The 18,226-nt window shown below is 37.3% G+C and overlaps 1 protein-coding gene across 14 annotated transcripts in view; it reads left to right on the forward strand.

The window, feature by feature from the left end:
* Positions 1-18,226, forward strand: part of CNBD2 (cyclic nucleotide binding domain containing 2) — a 53,855-nt gene that overhangs the window by 26,623 nt on the left and 9,006 nt on the right. For 11 of the 14 annotated variants that reach the window (XM_039864233.1, XM_039864234.1, XM_039864243.1 and 8 more), the window contains 4 exons: positions 5,310-5,351; positions 5,449-5,563; positions 13,120-13,297; positions 15,134-15,254. In XM_039864233.1, the coding sequence (XP_039720167.1) occupies positions 5,310-5,351; positions 5,449-5,563; positions 13,120-13,297; positions 15,134-15,254 (456 nt within the window). The remainder of the gene's footprint in view (positions 1-5,309; positions 5,352-5,448; positions 5,564-13,119; positions 13,298-15,133; positions 15,255-18,226) is intronic. The other 3 variants (XM_039864235.1, XM_039864236.1, XM_039864247.1) reach the window with 1 other exon arrangement.

Genomic DNA, 18,226 nt, shown 5'->3' on the forward strand with positions numbered 1-18,226 from the left:
CAACCACTGCCATCAGTTGCCTATGTATCTGTCCTGCATATATACCCTCTGCATATATAGGCAAATGCATTCGTATATGTTTTTTTCATTTTTTTCATAAATGATGTCATACTACACAGACTGTGTTGCACCTTACTGTTTCATTTAAGAATATTTTTTCCATATTAGTACATAAAGAACACGTTCATTATTTTTTTCCCACTTGCGTAGTATTTTACTGTATGGTTGTACTTTAGTTTATTTAACCAGCTTCCTATTGATGGATATTTAAGTTATCTTAAGATTTTGGTATTTCAAATAGTATTTTGATTAATAACCATGTACATAGTACCATTTCACCATAAATCTTCACCATAGCTCTACAAAGAAGATATTATTATTCCAAGTTTACAGTTGAAGCTAAGACACCTTAAAAAATGCCACCCAGCTAAGGAGCAGAGCCAGAATTCTGCCTGCAAACTTTTAGCATCTCCCATATATCTATTGTTTACATGTTAAGCCACCGCAGACATTTGTTGAGCTTTTGCCAAGGTCCAGGCTTGGAAAGGATACAAAGATGGAAAAGACTGGTTCTCTCTCCTTATATATCTCCTCCCCTAGATTCTGAGCATAGACAAAGTTGTCAGCACCAACTACCAAGTGATTAGTGCAAACTCTGCAAGTTATAAGAATTCAGGAGGGAGAGCGCTCAAAAGGTAGAGACTTTAAGGAAGGCTTCCTGGAAGAGGTGAGATGGGAGATGAGCCTTGAAGTATTGGACCATTAGACAAAAGGAAGGAGTAAATTGGTTGTGTGCTGAAGCTGGCGCATAGTGGCCTTCAAGAGCTGAGTAAGTTTTCAGGAATTCTCTGAGTCGGTAAACACTATAATTATTAAAAATTAAATTATATAAGCCTACAATTAAATACATTGGAAACAAGAGTAATAAATACTGAAAACTCATCATTTTTTAATGATGTTACTGCATTTGACTATTACCTATGCTCTTGAGGTTATTTATGTCTACTGCATCTATATGGCAGAAATACTATACAGTTGTGTCCATCTCTTCTCAACTCCATGTTCAATGACTTCACATTGGTAGCTTAAAATCAGCCATGGAGGGCAGTATTTACACAATGGAAATTGGCAGACACACTGTATCAGGTCTTGATTTATGGCTTTGCTGATTATCTTAAGAAAATTATAGAGAAAATGTTTATAATGCAGATTAAATTTAATAATAGGCAGGGTCTGTAGCCATTATACTGTTAAGAGAATAAGAATGAGAAAATATTCTTCTAGTGTTTAAAAAGTATTATCTGATTCATCATAGAAATTACTCATATCATAGATTACCAGTGAAGTTCTGATATACATAGTGATAAAGCTAAAAGAGGTTTCAATTTAATGAATATAATTTATATGAGAGTGAGATATAGTTTACCAGTGGATTACAAATCAGATTTAATAATATTTAATTAATTGGGAAAAGAGTGGACTGGGATACAAATTTGTTTGTCAAATCATGGTTGATCTGTGACTACAGATTGGCCATGGACACAAGAGTTCAGCCAAGGTCAACAAAAGCATTGTGATAATCAGTTGACTATATGAAATCTCCAATAAAATATAGTGTATTTTGTTACTATTTATAAATTGTGTATAATGCACCCTTTATAACAGTAAAATTTATAGACTTGCATACATTTTCCTAGAGAGCTGGTTGTTGAACTTAGCAGCACCATCAGGGGTGTGTTTGTGTTATTATTCTGGGTTTGATCCCAGAGAACAAAGTCAAGTCTAGCTAATATACACAGAAAGGGGTTTTTTGCAGGATGTTAAATGGCTAGCAGATTTACTGGAGGGGGAATGTGGGAGGCCAGAAGAAACAGACCTAGACTGAAAATGACTCCCAACAACTCCAGATCAGAGTCCAGAACTGGACTGCCATAGGTGCTGCTTCTCCTGCCACGTTCAGGAAGCCTGTTGTATAGCCACTGCTTCCACTAACGAAGTGGATGTCCGGCAGTTCCAAAACCAAGCCTTGCCCAAGTGCGTTGGATTGGCAGAACCCAAATCACCCAGAGCCTTAGCTACGAGAAAGCTTAGGAAATGTAGTGTTTGGCTTCCAGCCTCTACTCACATGGGGATTCAGATGCACAAGATCTGACGTGGAGGAGGATGGGGATGAGCATGAGATTCTTGCCAGCTGAGGGGAATAGTGGGAAGCGGAACACAGTAGGGATGTGCCTGGGGTTTGTTTAAGTTTGGAGAATCTTGATGATCATGTGAGAAGAGGTAGGAGAGAACCTAAAAGAGGAACCGGTAGTAAAGAGCCCTGATGGCCAACATGAATAATTTGCAATCCCCGCCCCCACCTCCATATATCTGCTTCCTCTTTCCTAAAATTTTTTCTTTAAAATTAGTTAACTCTGGAAAACTACATTTGAATAAGTGTCACAGGTGATTGTAATGCAAGGGTGCTTGAACTTCATTCTGAGAAAAATAATACAGATGTCACAGAGTGACAGCAGGTAGGAGGCCTCCTGGCCAGCAGATGAGTTTATTTCTTACAGTGTTTTATTAAAAGCTGATTTAATCGTTAATGTGACGATTGTAAATAAAAATATTGAGTTCTGGCTTCTTTTGACTATTCAGAAGATCAGACAACACTAGGCTGTATTCTGGTGCGGCCTTGTCTGGCTGGAGTTGAAGAGCGCCTGCCAGCTCAAAAGGGACTGCTCTTTTTTCTCATTTTTATTTCCTGACTAGCCGGCTAAGACCAGGCTGTTCTGACTCCTGTCGTTTACTCATATACCCACTAGAGGGCGAAATCAGCTGCCGGTAACCAGGAGTCCTCGGGACTTAGTTGGAGAACCTGATTTCCTGCTGGCATCGCAAACATAATTAATGCCTATAATCAACTCATTTTGAACAGTTTATCATGTGGGGAACACATGATAAAGTTGTTTTCTCTATAGATACAGATGCGATTAAAGACCCATGAGAGACTTTCCAAAAGGAAACTGTTGGAGTTTTTCTCTAGCACCTGTAGTTCCTGATGAATAAATGTTTGTTGAATGAATGTTGAATAAAGCTCCAAGCACAATGCCTGGCATATAGTAAGGTTTTATTAAATGTTTGATCCCTTCTTCTCCATCCTCTTGAACAGTAATCTGTCTTGAACCATAACCCTTTATAATATATCTCTTAGTATTCCTACTAAAAAAAGGTAAAATATTATAAGCTATGAAACATATAAGAAAAATGACATCTTCTTTCCTATCAGATTAGGAAAGATAAAAGGATTGTGCAAATGTTGTCAGTGTAATACAAAGATGTATTAAAATGGGTTCTGTTATACAATGTGGGAGAGGGTGTAAACTGATTTTACATTTCTGAAGGGCAGTTTGGCAATGTGTATTTAAAACATGCGTACCTTTAGGAATTAATCCCAGGCAGATAATCAAACGAGTATTCTATTAGGTAAACTAGATTCTGCTGCAATTATAAAAAAAAAAAAAAAATCCCGAAATCTCAGTGGATTAACTAACAAAGATTTATTCCTTCATCCCACTACTTAATCATAGCAGGCCAGCAGGTCTTGCTCCTTATGGTTACTCAGGGACTCAGGCCACTGTAGATTCTGTCTTGACCCATTCTCCCATGATCGATAGGGCAGGGGAAGGGAATGCTGAGAATCAAGCCCTAGCTTCTAAAGATCCTACTCAAGAGTATCACGAATCACTTTGCTAATAGAAATTGACCAAAGCATGTAAGAGACCATGCCTAATTCAAAAGGTGGAAAAGTATCATCCTGCCATGTGCCTGGGAGGAGAACTCAAGTATTTGTGAACTGCCTTAATGACCACTCTGGACATTAAGAAGTATGTACAAGATTGTCAGTTAAAGTTGCTGTCCGCTGCAAGTCTCAGAAACCCAACTGCAGTGGCTTAATAAATAACAATTTATTTTTTTCATGCAGTAGGGTCTAGAATTAAGCAATCCAGAGCTAGATGAGCTGTTCTAGGAAGTCTTTCAGAACCCAGACTTCTAGTTTCTCCCTTCATCATCTGCAGTTTATGACTTCGATTCTAATGGTCACAACATGGCTGTTCCACCTCCAGCTATCACATCTGAGTTTCAGGCAATGGGAAGGGAGAATGACAACCATAGCTTTCCTTGGAGTTTTAGTCATCGGTCAGTCTTCCACACATTTTTAACTGGGGATTTTGCTGTCCTGAACAAAAAGAGAGTTATCTACAATACTGACAAGTTAGAAACAACTACATATTAATCTTCAAAAATATTTTCTTGAGATATAACATACATGCACTAAAGAACTCGAATCTAAACTTTATAGCTTGACGAATTTTTATATATGTATTCATCTGTGTAAGCATCATTCAAATCAAAATAGAGCACATTTTTAGCACCTCAGAAGATTCTCTGTGCCTTTTCCCAGACAACCCCCCGCCCCAGAAAGATAACCACTCTTCTCATTTCTGTCATCACAGATTAGTTCTGCCTGTTCTTGAATTTCATATAAATGGAATCATGCAGTCTGCGCTTTTTGTGTCTGACTTCTTTTGCTCAACCGAATATTTATTTTCAATTTTATGTAAATTCTGGCATACATAGAATAATATACAATCATTAAAAACTAATGTAGAACAATATTGTTTGATATTGAAAAGACATTCTTGATGTATTACTAAGTTTTTATAAAGGGTATAAAAATCTTTTACATAAGCGGACTAATTTATGAAAAATTGTATATGTACATCTTATATGCACGTAGAGAAAAGTTTGAAATAATAAAGTACCAAAATGTTATTACTTGTTATTTCTGAGTGTTAGGATTAACATTGTTTTAACTTTTTCCATGTTCTTCTGTTTGTTTTGAATATTTTTAAAACTTTTAATTTACAATGATTTTAAATTTATAGAAAATTTGCAAGAACAGTACAAAGAACTGTAGAATCTTAACCTGGATTTGCCAATTGTTAACATTTACTTTAAGATATATATTTTTTTCCTGCCTGAATTATTTGAGAGTTAAGTATCATTTATCATACTCATTTACCCCTGTACACTTAAGTTATTATTTTCTAAGATCAGAAATTAACCACAGAATAATTATCAAAATCTAGGAACTTAACATTGCTGTAATATATAATTTACAGTCCACAATCTATTTCACCAATTGTCCCAATATCATCCTCAGTGATTATTTTTCCAGTGCCAGCATTGTATTTGGTTCTAATGCCTCTTTAGCTATTTGAATTTTTTATAAGTAGATAACATTTTCATTTTTTTTTTTAAAGGGACTCAAAACCACTTTTATTAAGCAAGTAAAACAAGATGGGGTAAGATGCAATACAGAAAAGAACGTATCTTCAAAGCCTAGCCTGCTTAGAATCTCGGGGGGTTAAGTCTTTTGTTTGTGTCCCTTGATGTGTCCAGGGCAGCTGTGAAGTCCTGCGGCTGATAGACCTTGGGGCCTCGCCTTCCTACTACAAGTGGATCTGGCAGCATCTGGAGCTAGTATATGACAGACCTATGAAGACCCGCTTCAAAGGTTAGCCATTGTCCACATCGGGCAGCTGACAGCATAGCAGGGGGCTCCCGGTCCCTTTCTGTTTCCAGTTCCCAGTGCATAGTCTTAGAAATCTAGTGCTAGAAGGGCCTGGCAGGATGTCTGGTTTGATCCCTTCTACCAGCTGTGGAAATCTGGTCCACAGGGCCCGGCCAGGTTAGGCTTTGGCCCACCTCTCCTACTCCTCCTTTTCAGCCTTTCCCCTTTGCTTTAGGTTCTCCCAGGGAGAGGGTGGGAAAAAGAGAGCTTGAAACTAGGCAGCCGGATTTGAATCCCACTGATTAGCTGGGCGACTTTGATGAGTAGTTAAGTCTCTGGGCCTGGTCTCTTTGTCACAGTCGTGTTGTGCTTAAGAGCACAGACCCAGGAATCAAACTGCTTGTGTTTGGTTTAAATCCAGGGTTTGTCACTTATGAGCTGGTGGATTCTAGACAAATCACTCTGTGTCCCTGTGCATTAGTGCCCTCGGAGTTTGTAAAATGTGAATTGTGGTCCCTACCTCACATACCTATTACGAAATTAAGCAGATGAATATGTAAAACTCTCAGAACACTACCTGGGTGCATTAGTGAATAGCAGATGTTCACTGACATCACACAGGTTGCTAGGAAAGCTGAATGAGATCATGCATGCATGGGACCTGATAGGTGCTCAGTAAATGTCAATTCTCATGTCACTTCTTTTTTCCTTCTTTCCCAGTGCCAATCTACCAGAGAAAAAGCTACATCCTATGAATTTTTTCTGCAGTTTTTAAAAATTGTGGCACAATACACACAACAAATTTATTATCTTAACCATTTTTAAGCATGCAGTTCAGTGGTATTAAATATATTCATCTTGTGCAACCATCACCACCATTCATTTCCATAACTTTTCTTTTTGTAAAACTGAAACTGTACCCGTTAAACAGTAATTCCCTCTTTCTCCTCCCTCTAGCCTCTGGCAGATATCATTCTACTGTTTTCGTCTCTTTGATTTTGACTACTCTAAGTACCTCACAGAAGTGGAATCCTATAGTACTTATCCTTTATGGCTGGCTTATTCCATTTAGCATAATGTCCTTGAATTCTATACATGTTGTGTTGTAGGTCAAAATTTCCTTCCCTTTTAAGGCTGAATAACATTCTATTGTAATGCATATTTGACATTTTGCTTATCCATTCATCTGTCAATAGACACTTGAGTTGCTTCTACATTTTAGTTATAGTGAGTAATGCTGCTATGAACATGGGTGTACAAATATATTTTTGAGACCCTTTTTTTTTCTTTTGAATATATACTCAGAAGTAGAATTGCTGGATATATGGTAAATTCTATTTTTAATCTTTTGAGGAATTGCCATACTGTTTTCCACAGTGGCTATTACCATTTCATATTACCACTAAATAGTGCACAAGATCCAGTTTCTCCAAATCCTCATCAACACTTGTTTTTTCTTTGAGTGGTATCCATCCTAATGGGTATGAGGTGGTATCTCATTGTGGTTTTGACTTGCATTTCCCTAATTATTAGTGATGTGTGGAGCATCTTTCCACATGCATGTTGGTCATTTTTATGTCTTTTTTTGGAAGAATGTCTATTCAAGAAATGTCTATTCCTTTAACCATTTTAAAATCTGTTTTTTGTTAAGTTTTAGGACTTCTCTCTGTGTTCTAGACATTAATCCTTTATCGGACTTAGGATTTACAAATATTTATCCCATTTTGTAGTTTGCCTTTTTACTCTATTGATTTTGTCTTTTGATGCACAAAATTTTAAAATTTTCATGAAGTCTATTTGGCTATTTTTTCTTTGGTTGCCTGTACCTTTGGTTTATATCCAAGAAGTCATTGCCAATCCAATGTCTTGAAGCTTTTGCCTTATATTTTAAGAGTTTTATAGTTTTAGATCTTACATTTAGGTCTTTGATCCATTTTGAGTTAATTTTTGTATATGGAGTGAGATAAGGATCCAGCTTCATTCTTTTGCATGTGGATATCTAGTTTTTCCAGCATATTTGTTGAAAAGACTGTCCTTTCTTCATTGAATAGTCTTGGCACCCTTGTCAAAAATCATTTGATCTTATATATGTGAGGGCTTATTTCTGTCCTCTCTATTCCGTTCCATTGGGTATATGTCTATCTTTATGCCAGAATCACGCTATTTTGATTTTTGTAGCTTTGTAGTAAGTTTTGAGATCAGGAAGTGTGAGTCCCCCACCTTTGCTCTTCTTTTTCAAGATTGTTTTAGCTATTTGGGGTCCCTTGAGATTCCTTAGAAATTTTAGGATGGGTTTTTGTGTTTCTGCAAAAAAGTCTCTGGGATTTGGGATTTTGATAGGAATTTCATTGAAGCTGTAGATTGCTTTGGGTAATATTGACATCTTAACAATTTTGTCTTCCAGTTCATGAACATGAGATGTGTTTCCATTTATTATGTCTTCTTTATCAGCAATGTTTTGTAGTTTTCTTTGCACAAGTCTTTCACATCCTTGATTAAATTAATTCTTAAGTATTTTATTCTTTTGACACTATTGTAAATGGAATTGTTTTTGTAATTTCCTTTTCAGATTGTTCATTGTTAGTATGTAGAAATGCAGCTGATTTGTGTTGCCTTTGTATCCTGATATGTTGCCGAATTCATTTGTTAGCTGTAAAAGTTTTAGGGTGTTCTACACAAATTTTGATATGTTATGTTTTCATCGTCTTCAGTTCAAAATGCTTTTAAACTTTCCTTTTGATTTCTTCTTGAAAGAAGAGAACCCATTAACCTATTAAATGTTTAGGATGGTTTTATTTATTTAATTTCTAAACATTTGGGGATTATCCAGCTATCTTTCTGTTATTGATTTCTAAGAGAACATACTTTGTATGATTTGAATCCTCCAGAATGTATTCAAACTTGTTTTATGGCTCAGAATATCGTCTTTCTTGGTAAATGTTCCATTTGCATTTGGAAATGGGCTCAGTGTTCTATTAATGTCAGGTCAAGTTGATTGTGTTCAAGTCATCTATATCCTTACTGATTTTGTCTACTTTTAAAAAATCAATTATTAATAGAGAGTTGTTAAAATCTCCAACTACAATTGTAGATATGTTTTCCTCTTTGCATTTCTACCCGGTTTTGCTTCATATATTTTGAAGTTCTCTTTATTAGATACATAAATGTTTAGAATTGAGTTCTTACTCATTATGATCTTCTTTATCCCGGGTAATATATTTTTTCTTTAAAACCCACTTTTTCTGATATTAATTTAGTTGCTCCTTTTGATGAATGTTAGTTTGGTATATCTTTTTCTACCCTTTATATTTAATAAATATCTGTCTTTATACTTAAATTGGGTTACATAAAGGCAGCATATAGTTGGGTCTTGCTTTTTTTAAAATTCAATTGGACAACCTCTGCCTGAGATTTCTAAACCGTTTATATTTAATATTATTACTGATTATGGTTGAGTTTAAATCTACCATCCTGTTATTTGTTTTCTATTTGTCCTGTTCTCCTCTGTTCTTTATTTCCCTTTTCCTTTTCTGCTTCCTTTTAAACCAATTATTTTATATGATTCTGTTTTATTTTCTTTTTTGGCTCATTAGCTATAACTCTTTGTTGTGTTATTTTAGTGGTTGCTTTATAATTTATTGTATATACCTTCAATTTATCACAGTCTGCCTTCAAGTGATGTTATACCACTTTGTAGAATCAGAACTTTACAAAAATATATTTCCATTTCTCCCTTCCCAGATTTTGTGCTATTGTGATATATTCTATTTTCATATATTAAAAACCTTACATGTTATTACTTTTGCTTTAAACAGTCAATTAACTTTTAAATATACTTAAATCATAAGAACAAAAGTCTTTTATATTTACCTATGTAGTCATCATTTCTGATGCTCTTCATTCCTTTCTTTAGATCCAGATTTCCATAGTACCATTCCTTCTGCCTGAAGTACTTCCTTTAACATTTTTTTTTATAGTTCAGAACATCTGGTGATAAATTCTTTCAGCTTTTCTATGTCTGAAAATGATTCTGTTTATACTTTTGAAAGAAATTTTCACTGGGTATAGAATTCTAAGTTAACAGATTTTTTTAATTTAGTACTTTAATGATGTATTAAAGTCTATCTTCTGGTTTGCATTGTTTTCAATAAGAAGTCTGCCAACATTCTTATCTTTGTATAACCTCTTTGCATAATTTTGTATATCCTCTGTGTATAATGTGCCTTTTTATTCTGGCTGGTTTAAAATTTTTCTTTTTATCAGTAGTTTTAAGCAATTTGATTATGTTGTGCCTTGGCATAATTTTCATTATGTTTCTGTGCTGGAGGTTAATTTAGTTTCTTGGATCTTTTGGGTTTATTTTTCATCAGATTTGGAATTCTAGGGCCATTAATTTTCAAAAAATTTTCTGTATTTCTCTTTCTTTCCTACACTTTGGAGACTCTTAATTACATGTATATTGGATTGCTTGAAGTTGTTTCACTGATGCTCTGTTAATTTTTTTTTCAGTCTTTTTTCTCTCTGTCATTTTGGATAGTTTTTATTGCTGTCTTCAAGTTCACTAATCTTCTGCATTGTCTAATCTTCTGTTAATCCCATCCAGTATATTTTTCATTTCAGATCTTATAGTTTTCATATCTAGAAGTTTGATTTGGGTCTCTTTTATATAACTTCCATGTCTCTGCTTAATCTATACAAAATTTCTTCTTTGGAATACAATTACAATTACTATTTTAATGTCCTTCTCTACTAATTCTATCTTCTGTGTCATTTCTAGGTCAGTTTCAATTTTTCTCTTTATATGGTTCATACATTCCTATTTCTTTGCATGCCTGGTAATTGTTCATAAGATGCTAGAAACTGAATTTCCATGAAGTCCTAGGAAAGACAAATTAGCTTTGGATGCTACATATTTTTTTATTCCTGTAAATATTCCTGAGCTTTGTTCTGGGATGTAGTTAAGTTACTTGGAAATATTTTGATATTTTGGAGACTTTTAAGCTTTGTTAGGCAGGGTCAGAGCAGTGTTCAATCTAGAGAAAATTTTGCCCCATTCATGAGGCAAAACCATTTTGAATATTTCACAGTGCCCCATGACTCATGAGGTTTTCTGTTCTGGCTTTTGGGAATAGGAACTACTTCTAGCCCTGTGTGAACTCTGATGATTTATCCCTCTAATTACTTTGGATGGTTCTTTCCCCAGCCTTGTGTACTGTATTAGTATCTATTATCGTGTAGCAAATTATCATAAAACTTACTAAATTAAAACAACAAACACTTATTATCTCTGTTTCTGTGGGTAAGAAACTGGAGTGTGGCTTAGCGGATGGCTTTGGCTCAAGTTCTCTCATGGGTTTGCAGCTACCTGCCAGGGTTATGGTCTCATCTAAAGCCTCAGCTAGGAGGGAGCCTCTTCCAACCTCACTCACATGGCTGTTTGCAAGCCTTAGGCCCTTGCCTCATGGATACCTCTACAGGGCTGTTTTATGACACGGCAGCTTCCTTCCCCAGGAGTGAGAGAGAGCAACACGGAGTATGCCCAAGGTGAAAGCTATGGTCTTTTAAACCTAATTGAAAGTGACATCCCATCATTTCTGCCGTATTCTCTTTGTTAGAATCAAGTCCAACCCACACTTAATGGGAGGGTTTTACACAATGCATGAATACCAGGAGGCGTGGAGATCATTGGGGGCCATCTTAGAGGCCGCCTATTGCTGGCAGTTTCCTAACACTCATACATGTACTGCTCAGCACTCAGCTGAGACTGAAGAGGGAGCCTAGAAGATCTTTAGAGTTCTTTTGCAGCTCTCTCTTGCCCATACTCTGCTCTATGAACTCTAGCTGCTTTGTTCTCCCTGGGAGTCTCAATTCTGTCTCATCAATTCGGAGAGATCACTGGGTTTCCCTTCCCTGCACTTCCCAGGAAATCTCCAGGCAGTAAGCTGGGGCAATAGTAGGACTCATCCCCTTTGTTTTCTATTTTCTGAGGATTGCTATTCTTTGTGGCTGGATGACCAATATCTTAAAAAGCACTTTTTCATACTTTTAGCCTGATATTATAGTAGTTTCAGGTGGGAGAATATATCTGGTCCCTGTTACTCCATTTGGCTGGAACCAGAAGTCTAGATCTATGTTTCTTAATAGCCAAATTTTATTCTACTATATGAATATACCATAATTAATTAAACCAATTACCTTTTATAGATATTTAGGGTTATTTCCAATTTTTCACTATTACTTTCCCGTGGTGAATTTCCTGGTGTGTTTATCTCTGCATACTTGTGCTAGGAGACATGTCGGATAAATTCTTAGAATTACTGGATCAAATAATCCACTGTGTGCTGGCAATGCATATTTAAAATATTGATATCACCAAAATACCTTCCAAATAGGTTGTACTCAGGCCTTTTTATGTGTGCTTTATTAATCCAGGCACTACTGCTTGTGCAGTTTGGACTTATTAATGTTAACATTAATTTTGATAGCTGATTCTAACACTTGGAGATCTATTTTTAAAGTCATTATTAAGGTTTAATTTTCATACAATAAAACACATTTAAAATGTGCAGTTCAATGACTTTTGACAAACATATCTATTGTAACCACCAGAATAAAATTATAGGATCCATCCTCCAGAAAAGTTTCCTTGTGCCCCTTTCCAGCCAGTCGCTACCATTTACCCCTGGCCCTAGGCAACCACCAATCTGCTTTCTATTAGTATAAGTTACATTTGTCTTTCCTAGGACTTTATGTAAATGGAATCTTATAGTATATACTCTTTTGGGTCTGGCTCCTTTCACTCAGCATAATGTTTTTGAGTAGATGGTTTATTCCCTTTTATTTCTGAGTAGTATTCTCTTGGAGAACTTGTTGATAACTCTCATGGAGGGCCTGTTATGTGCTGGACACTGTGCCAGGCTCATGGCACATACTTTTATCTGCAATTCTTACAATAGTCCTATGAGAGTTCCAAGAGATCATATGACTTGTTCAACGTTCTATGGCTGGTCATCCATTTATCTTTTTTTTTTTTTTACTTTTAATTAAACTTTTTATTTTGTGATAATTGTAGAGTCATGTGCAGCTGTAAGAAATAATGCAGAGAGATCCCATGTACCCATATCAATGGTAACATCTTGTAAAACTATATTAAAATATTGCAACCAGGAAGTTGGCATTGATACAATCTACTTATCTTTTATTGCAACTCCTGCCCCTAGTCCCAGTTTAAAAGATATGAGCTTTGAATCAAATAGACCTGAGTTCAAATCCAAGCTTCAGCCTCTTCCTGGGTGACTTAAACTCTCTGTTGCTCATTTTCTCTTAAATGAAGCTGATGACACTTGTCTGGATGTAATGGATATAAAAGCTCTAGCTCAGGGCCTGACACAGGGGGACAATACACGGAAGCCACAGTGTTTTTCTTTTCTATTTTTCTTAATTTCCCCATGCACCAAATTAGCTAGGCAGATGACTATGATATACCTTCATCCACCACCACCACACCCCTCATGTATGCAAAGGCCCACTAATGTGTTTTCTTGTGCTTTCTCCAACAGAACCTTCTCCTGTGGAGAGATTTAAGAAATTCCAGATAAAATCATATCCTGTACAGGACTTTAGCGCTCTGAAACTTCAGCATCTCCAGAAAGCCTGGGAGCAACAGGGAACCAGCTTCAGTAGGAAGATTAATACCTCAGAAAATAGTCTCCCAAAGACTTTGGGCCCGAAGATCGAGTAAGCTTAGTTCTTGGCAGATAGAAGTGTCCAGATTCTGGTTGAAAAGTGCCATATAACTCACAGGGCAGAATTTCAAGGATGCTGGGGAAGGGGCAGAGGTAGCAGGCACAACTCCACCCCAAAAGTTGGGGTATGTGGGGGAGGCAGCCTAGAGAGATGCTGAGTTGTGTAACCAGGAGCTGCATGCTCTGCCTCTAACTCACAGGCTCACTTTACATTGTCGGCTACTTCTCTTCTTAGAAAACTCATTTGAGGAATAAGGGGCAGGAGAGATTTTCCTGTCTGTGTGTCACTGGGCCTTTCTGACTCTGAGCCTCTTCAGAAAATTCTACCCATCTCAGGGAGGCAGTAGATAAGAGCCTGGGTTTTGGAGTCCAACTCAGGTTCAAATCCTGGCTTGGCCACTTATTTTAGCTCTGTGTCCCTGGGCAAAGGGTTTGACCTCTGTAAGTCTTAGTTTCCTTGTCTGTAGATAATAGTGTTTAAGTCTTGAGGTTGTCGCAAGCCAGAAATTAAACAAGATAATGATAACGGTTGCTAACACTCATGGAATACTCTGTGCCTGGTCCTGGATTATCTAATTTAATCCTCACAAAAACCCTATGAGGTAAGTGTAAGTACTGCTTTTATCACTCCCATTTTCCAAGGTGCAGAGAGAGATTGTTACTTGTTCAAAGTCACACAGGTATAAAGTGGCAGAGCCAGGATTCAAGCCCAGGCAGCTTGTTAGCACTCGGTCTTATTAACTGGTACGATTGTCACAATGGGAACAAGGAGAGCTGCACATTTGCCTCAGCCCAGAAAGGCTGAGGAGCAGGGAAGGGTACCCAGTGGGCACTGGCGTAGAGGCAGTTCAGTGCTGGGCCCAGAGCAACACGACAGCCCCGTCCCCCATTAAATATGAAATAAAAATATTGCAGTGATATTGATAATAGCATCAGTGTTGCAATCTCCATATTGTCATAGTGCCACTCACTAGAGTCCTTTGCCTATTAACATTCTAACCTGCTTGACTCCATAATGAGCATCCCATAACATCTGAGTTGTTTTTCCCTCTGATGGATATTCTTTCTAGGGGATCCAGTACTTGAAATCCCAGTCTCCATTCTACTGAAGGTAGAGAACAGAGCCAGTTTCTCTGCTATAAATCAGTAAGGGAGAAGGGACAGGTTAGACCCAGAAGTGAAAAATAAAGGACATACTGGGCATGTGCCACTGATATACACGTCGTCAGGGGTGTGGGAGGGTGAGAATAGAAGCCTACTTTATTTATGTGTTGAGTGAGTTCAGCTATAGTCTCAGCTGATAAATAATCTTTTCCCTGCCTCTAATCCACATGTCTCTTCCTTCTACATGGCCGGAGACCAAAGAAAGCACAACAGGATTGGCTGTGTAAAATTAACCCCAACATGAACAAAGTACAGAGTCTCCAGGCCACCCAAGGAAACTTGTCTTTGTAAACAAACACAAACAAACAAACAAACAAACAATTCATCTTTTCTTTGCCTTCTTGTCAAGAAGAGCCCCAGCTTCTTTTGTTTCCAGGGGCATAGAGCTTACTTTTTGTTAAACAGTTTGCTCCATTTTCAGACAGCTCTGACTTAGAAATTCCATATAATAACCTTCTTTTCTTCTCTTCCAAGTCTCCCCTCTATTAAACTTCTCTAATTCCTGGTATAACCCATCTCTCCCAGCGCTTAATTTGAGTTTCCTCACCTTCTAGGAGAAGGGAGGGGAGATCTCCATATGTAGTGCAGTTGGGGTTGATTATCTGTGGCCTCATGAGTGGCTGTGTTACAAATGAGTTCTTTTTAACAAGTTATCAAATTTCAGATCCAGGCGTCCTCATATGATCAAGTGTCCCATGATAAATACCAAGCATGGTGAGCTCCCCAAGGAGGCTGCAGTGGGGGCCTACATGAAGATCCATACTGTGGAGGAAGGAGAAATCATCGTAAGTGTGCACAGAGCCTTGTTCACGATATAGTGTGTAACATGCTGGGCTGGGAGTGTTAAGTAATGAGAATACAGATTTAAAAACATCCTGCTCTCCATGTGGTGATATAGGAATATTATTGATATTTTTAGATATGATAATTTAAAAATTATCATATCGTACTTATGTTTTTTAAGAGTCCTTATATCTAGGACATACATGTCAAAATATTTACAGATAAAATGCTCTGACATCTGGGACTTTATTTAAAATAACTCAGGAACAAGGCGAGGTTGGTCCCCTCTCACCACTCTCATTCAGCATTGTTCTAGAAGTCCTAGCTAGTGCACTGAGACAAGAAGAGGAAAGAAAATGTATGCAGATTGGGAAGGAAGAAATAAAGCTGTCTTTGTTCGCAAATAACATGAATGTAGACAATTCCAAAGAATAAAAATAAAAACGAAAACAAAAAAACTCCCAAACTCCTGATTATAGCAAGGTCACGGGGATAAGGCAATGACCAATTGGAATTTGAAATTAAAAACACAATACTATTAACTATAATGAAAGATTTCAAAGAAGATTTAAATAAATGGAGAAATATTCTATGTTCTTGGATTGTGTGATTTCAATTCTGTGACATTCTGGAACAGGCAAAACTGTAGAGATAGTAAAATGATCAGTGGTGGCCAGAGGTTTGGAGTTCAGGGAAAGGGATGAATAGGTAAAGCACACAGGATTTTTAGGACAGTAAAATTATTCTGAAAAATTCAAAAAACTTTTAAATAAAGTTATTCTGTATGATAATGTTATGGTGGATTTAAAACATTAAGCATTGTCAAAACCCATAGAACTTTACAGCACAGAGTGAACCTTAAAGTATGTAATTAGTAAAAATGAAACAAATCATCTAGGAGGTTAGGGGGATCCCAGGAAGGAATAGACTATGATAAGAGAATCTCATGATATTACAAATGCATGAAACAACCTCTGTGAAGTAAGCAGAAGAAAAGTGTGCTGACCTAAGTATTTAGAGATGCCCAGAGTCTGTAAGACTAAAAGCAAAAGGAATTGCACATGGGCATTGTATTCTAGTTAATAAAGTTGTTTCCCATGGGTGTAGGAATCAGCAATTCTGCTATATGTAGGTACTGAAATGAATCAATTAAATAAATGAATGGCAGATGGTAAGAGCCAACTTTCACTATTGGAGTGGGAATTTACAGATAAACAAGGGCAGGAGGCTATAATGATCTAGGTGGTAATGGATTAGAGTTGAAGACATCAGTGTGCACTCATGTTTAGCTTAATATTGATACAGATGGTTACCTAGAAAGATTTATAAATATATAAACGTATATCTTCTGCTGTGCCAGCTGATGGGGCTTAAAGGAAATGACACCTCTATAACAATGAGCACACTTGACACCTGGATCTTGGTTTCTAATACCATTCTTCCATAGGAGGAACAAAGGTTCCTTGGGAAATGATTGATGCTAGGACTAGGGCAGGACATATACGCGATGAACCTGGAGTATTCTGTAGTGCCAGGAAGTAAGGAAGTGTTGGGGGAAAAAAGCCACATTAATGGGGGCATAGCAAATAGACACAGGGGCTAATTGAAAGAGCTCCAAATAGCCAAAGCTGGAGCAATATGAGCAGCAAAATAAAGTAGTATTGGATTATAACCCAAAGTATACAATAAACATGCATGAGTATATACTGAAACAATGCATAAATTAACAGAGAAGAGACAAATCTCCCATGCAGAAGAATTCTATATAAATAATTTATGTAGATACTCTGCCCTAAAGGAAAGGACATGTAGAACTCCCTTTTCCTTAGGTGTGGGCTGCACATGGTGACTTCCTTCCAAAGAGTACAGTGTGGAAAGGAGAAAAAATAAATAACTCTACAGTAAGGAAACCTGAGAAACACTACTATAGCCAGTGATAAAAATGGGATATGTGATGAAAATGGCACTTTATCTATGTGGTCCTCTTTTCTATAACCAATAACTCATGAGAAAAAAATAAGACAGATTCTAGTAGTGGGGCATCCTGCAAAAATACTTGGCCGGTACTCCTCAAACCTGTTAAGGTATCATAAACAAGGTAAGCCTGAGAAACTGCCAGAGCCAAGAGGAGCCTAAAGACTCATGACAATGTAACGTAATGTAACCCTAGTGGCTAAGTTTGTGGAACAAAAAAAGAACTTTAGATAAAAACAGGAAATCTAAATAACTCATTGGCTTCAGTTGATAATGTATTAATATTGGTTCATTACATGTAAGATATACTAATGTAAGATTTTAACGGGAAACTGGGTGCAGGCTATATGGGAACTCTGTACTATCTTCTCAATTTTTTTAAGTCAAAAATTGTTCTGAAACATATAGTCTATTTAAAAAAATAATTATCCAGTAATGAAGGAGACGTATGGATGAAACGAGTGTGGCCATGAGTTGATTGTTGTAAGAGCTGGGTGATTGGTGCCGGAGCTGGGTGACAGGGTAGGCAGCGTGGAGGAGGCATGGGGGCTTTCTGAAAAGTAGCACTGGGCCTCGGTCTGTCTGGGGAGGGCTGTTTCCTGGAGCCCTGTGGTCATCGTATTTGGGGAAGCTGCTCCCTTGCCATGCCCATTCCACGGCTCCTCAGTTACAGCATCTCCAGGAGCCTCTTTCTCCCCTCTCACCTATGTTGTGGTGGGCTCTTAATGCTCTTGCCCTGCTGGATTGTGTGTCTTTGGAGGCAAGGTCGTCAGCCCAGTACTGTCCGGAGCCCCAGGCCCTAACATGGCCCTTGGTCAAAGCCAATTGAATATTTTCGAGCTCTTAGGAAGTAGTTCCTTTTCTTCAGTAAAACTCTGTCTGCTGCGACTTTTAACTAGCTCCTCCCCCACCCCCAAACAAAACAGAAGAAATCAGCTTCCTTGCCATGTGATGGCTCCTAGGTATTTAAAGAATGCTGTTTTGTTTTTCATTGAGCATT

Source organism: Pteropus medius, unplaced genomic scaffold (assembly GCF_902729225.1).
Source record: "Pteropus medius unplaced genomic scaffold, Ma_sr-lr_union100, whole genome shotgun sequence".
Lineage (NCBI taxonomy): Eukaryota > Metazoa > Chordata > Mammalia > Chiroptera > Pteropodidae > Pteropus > Pteropus medius.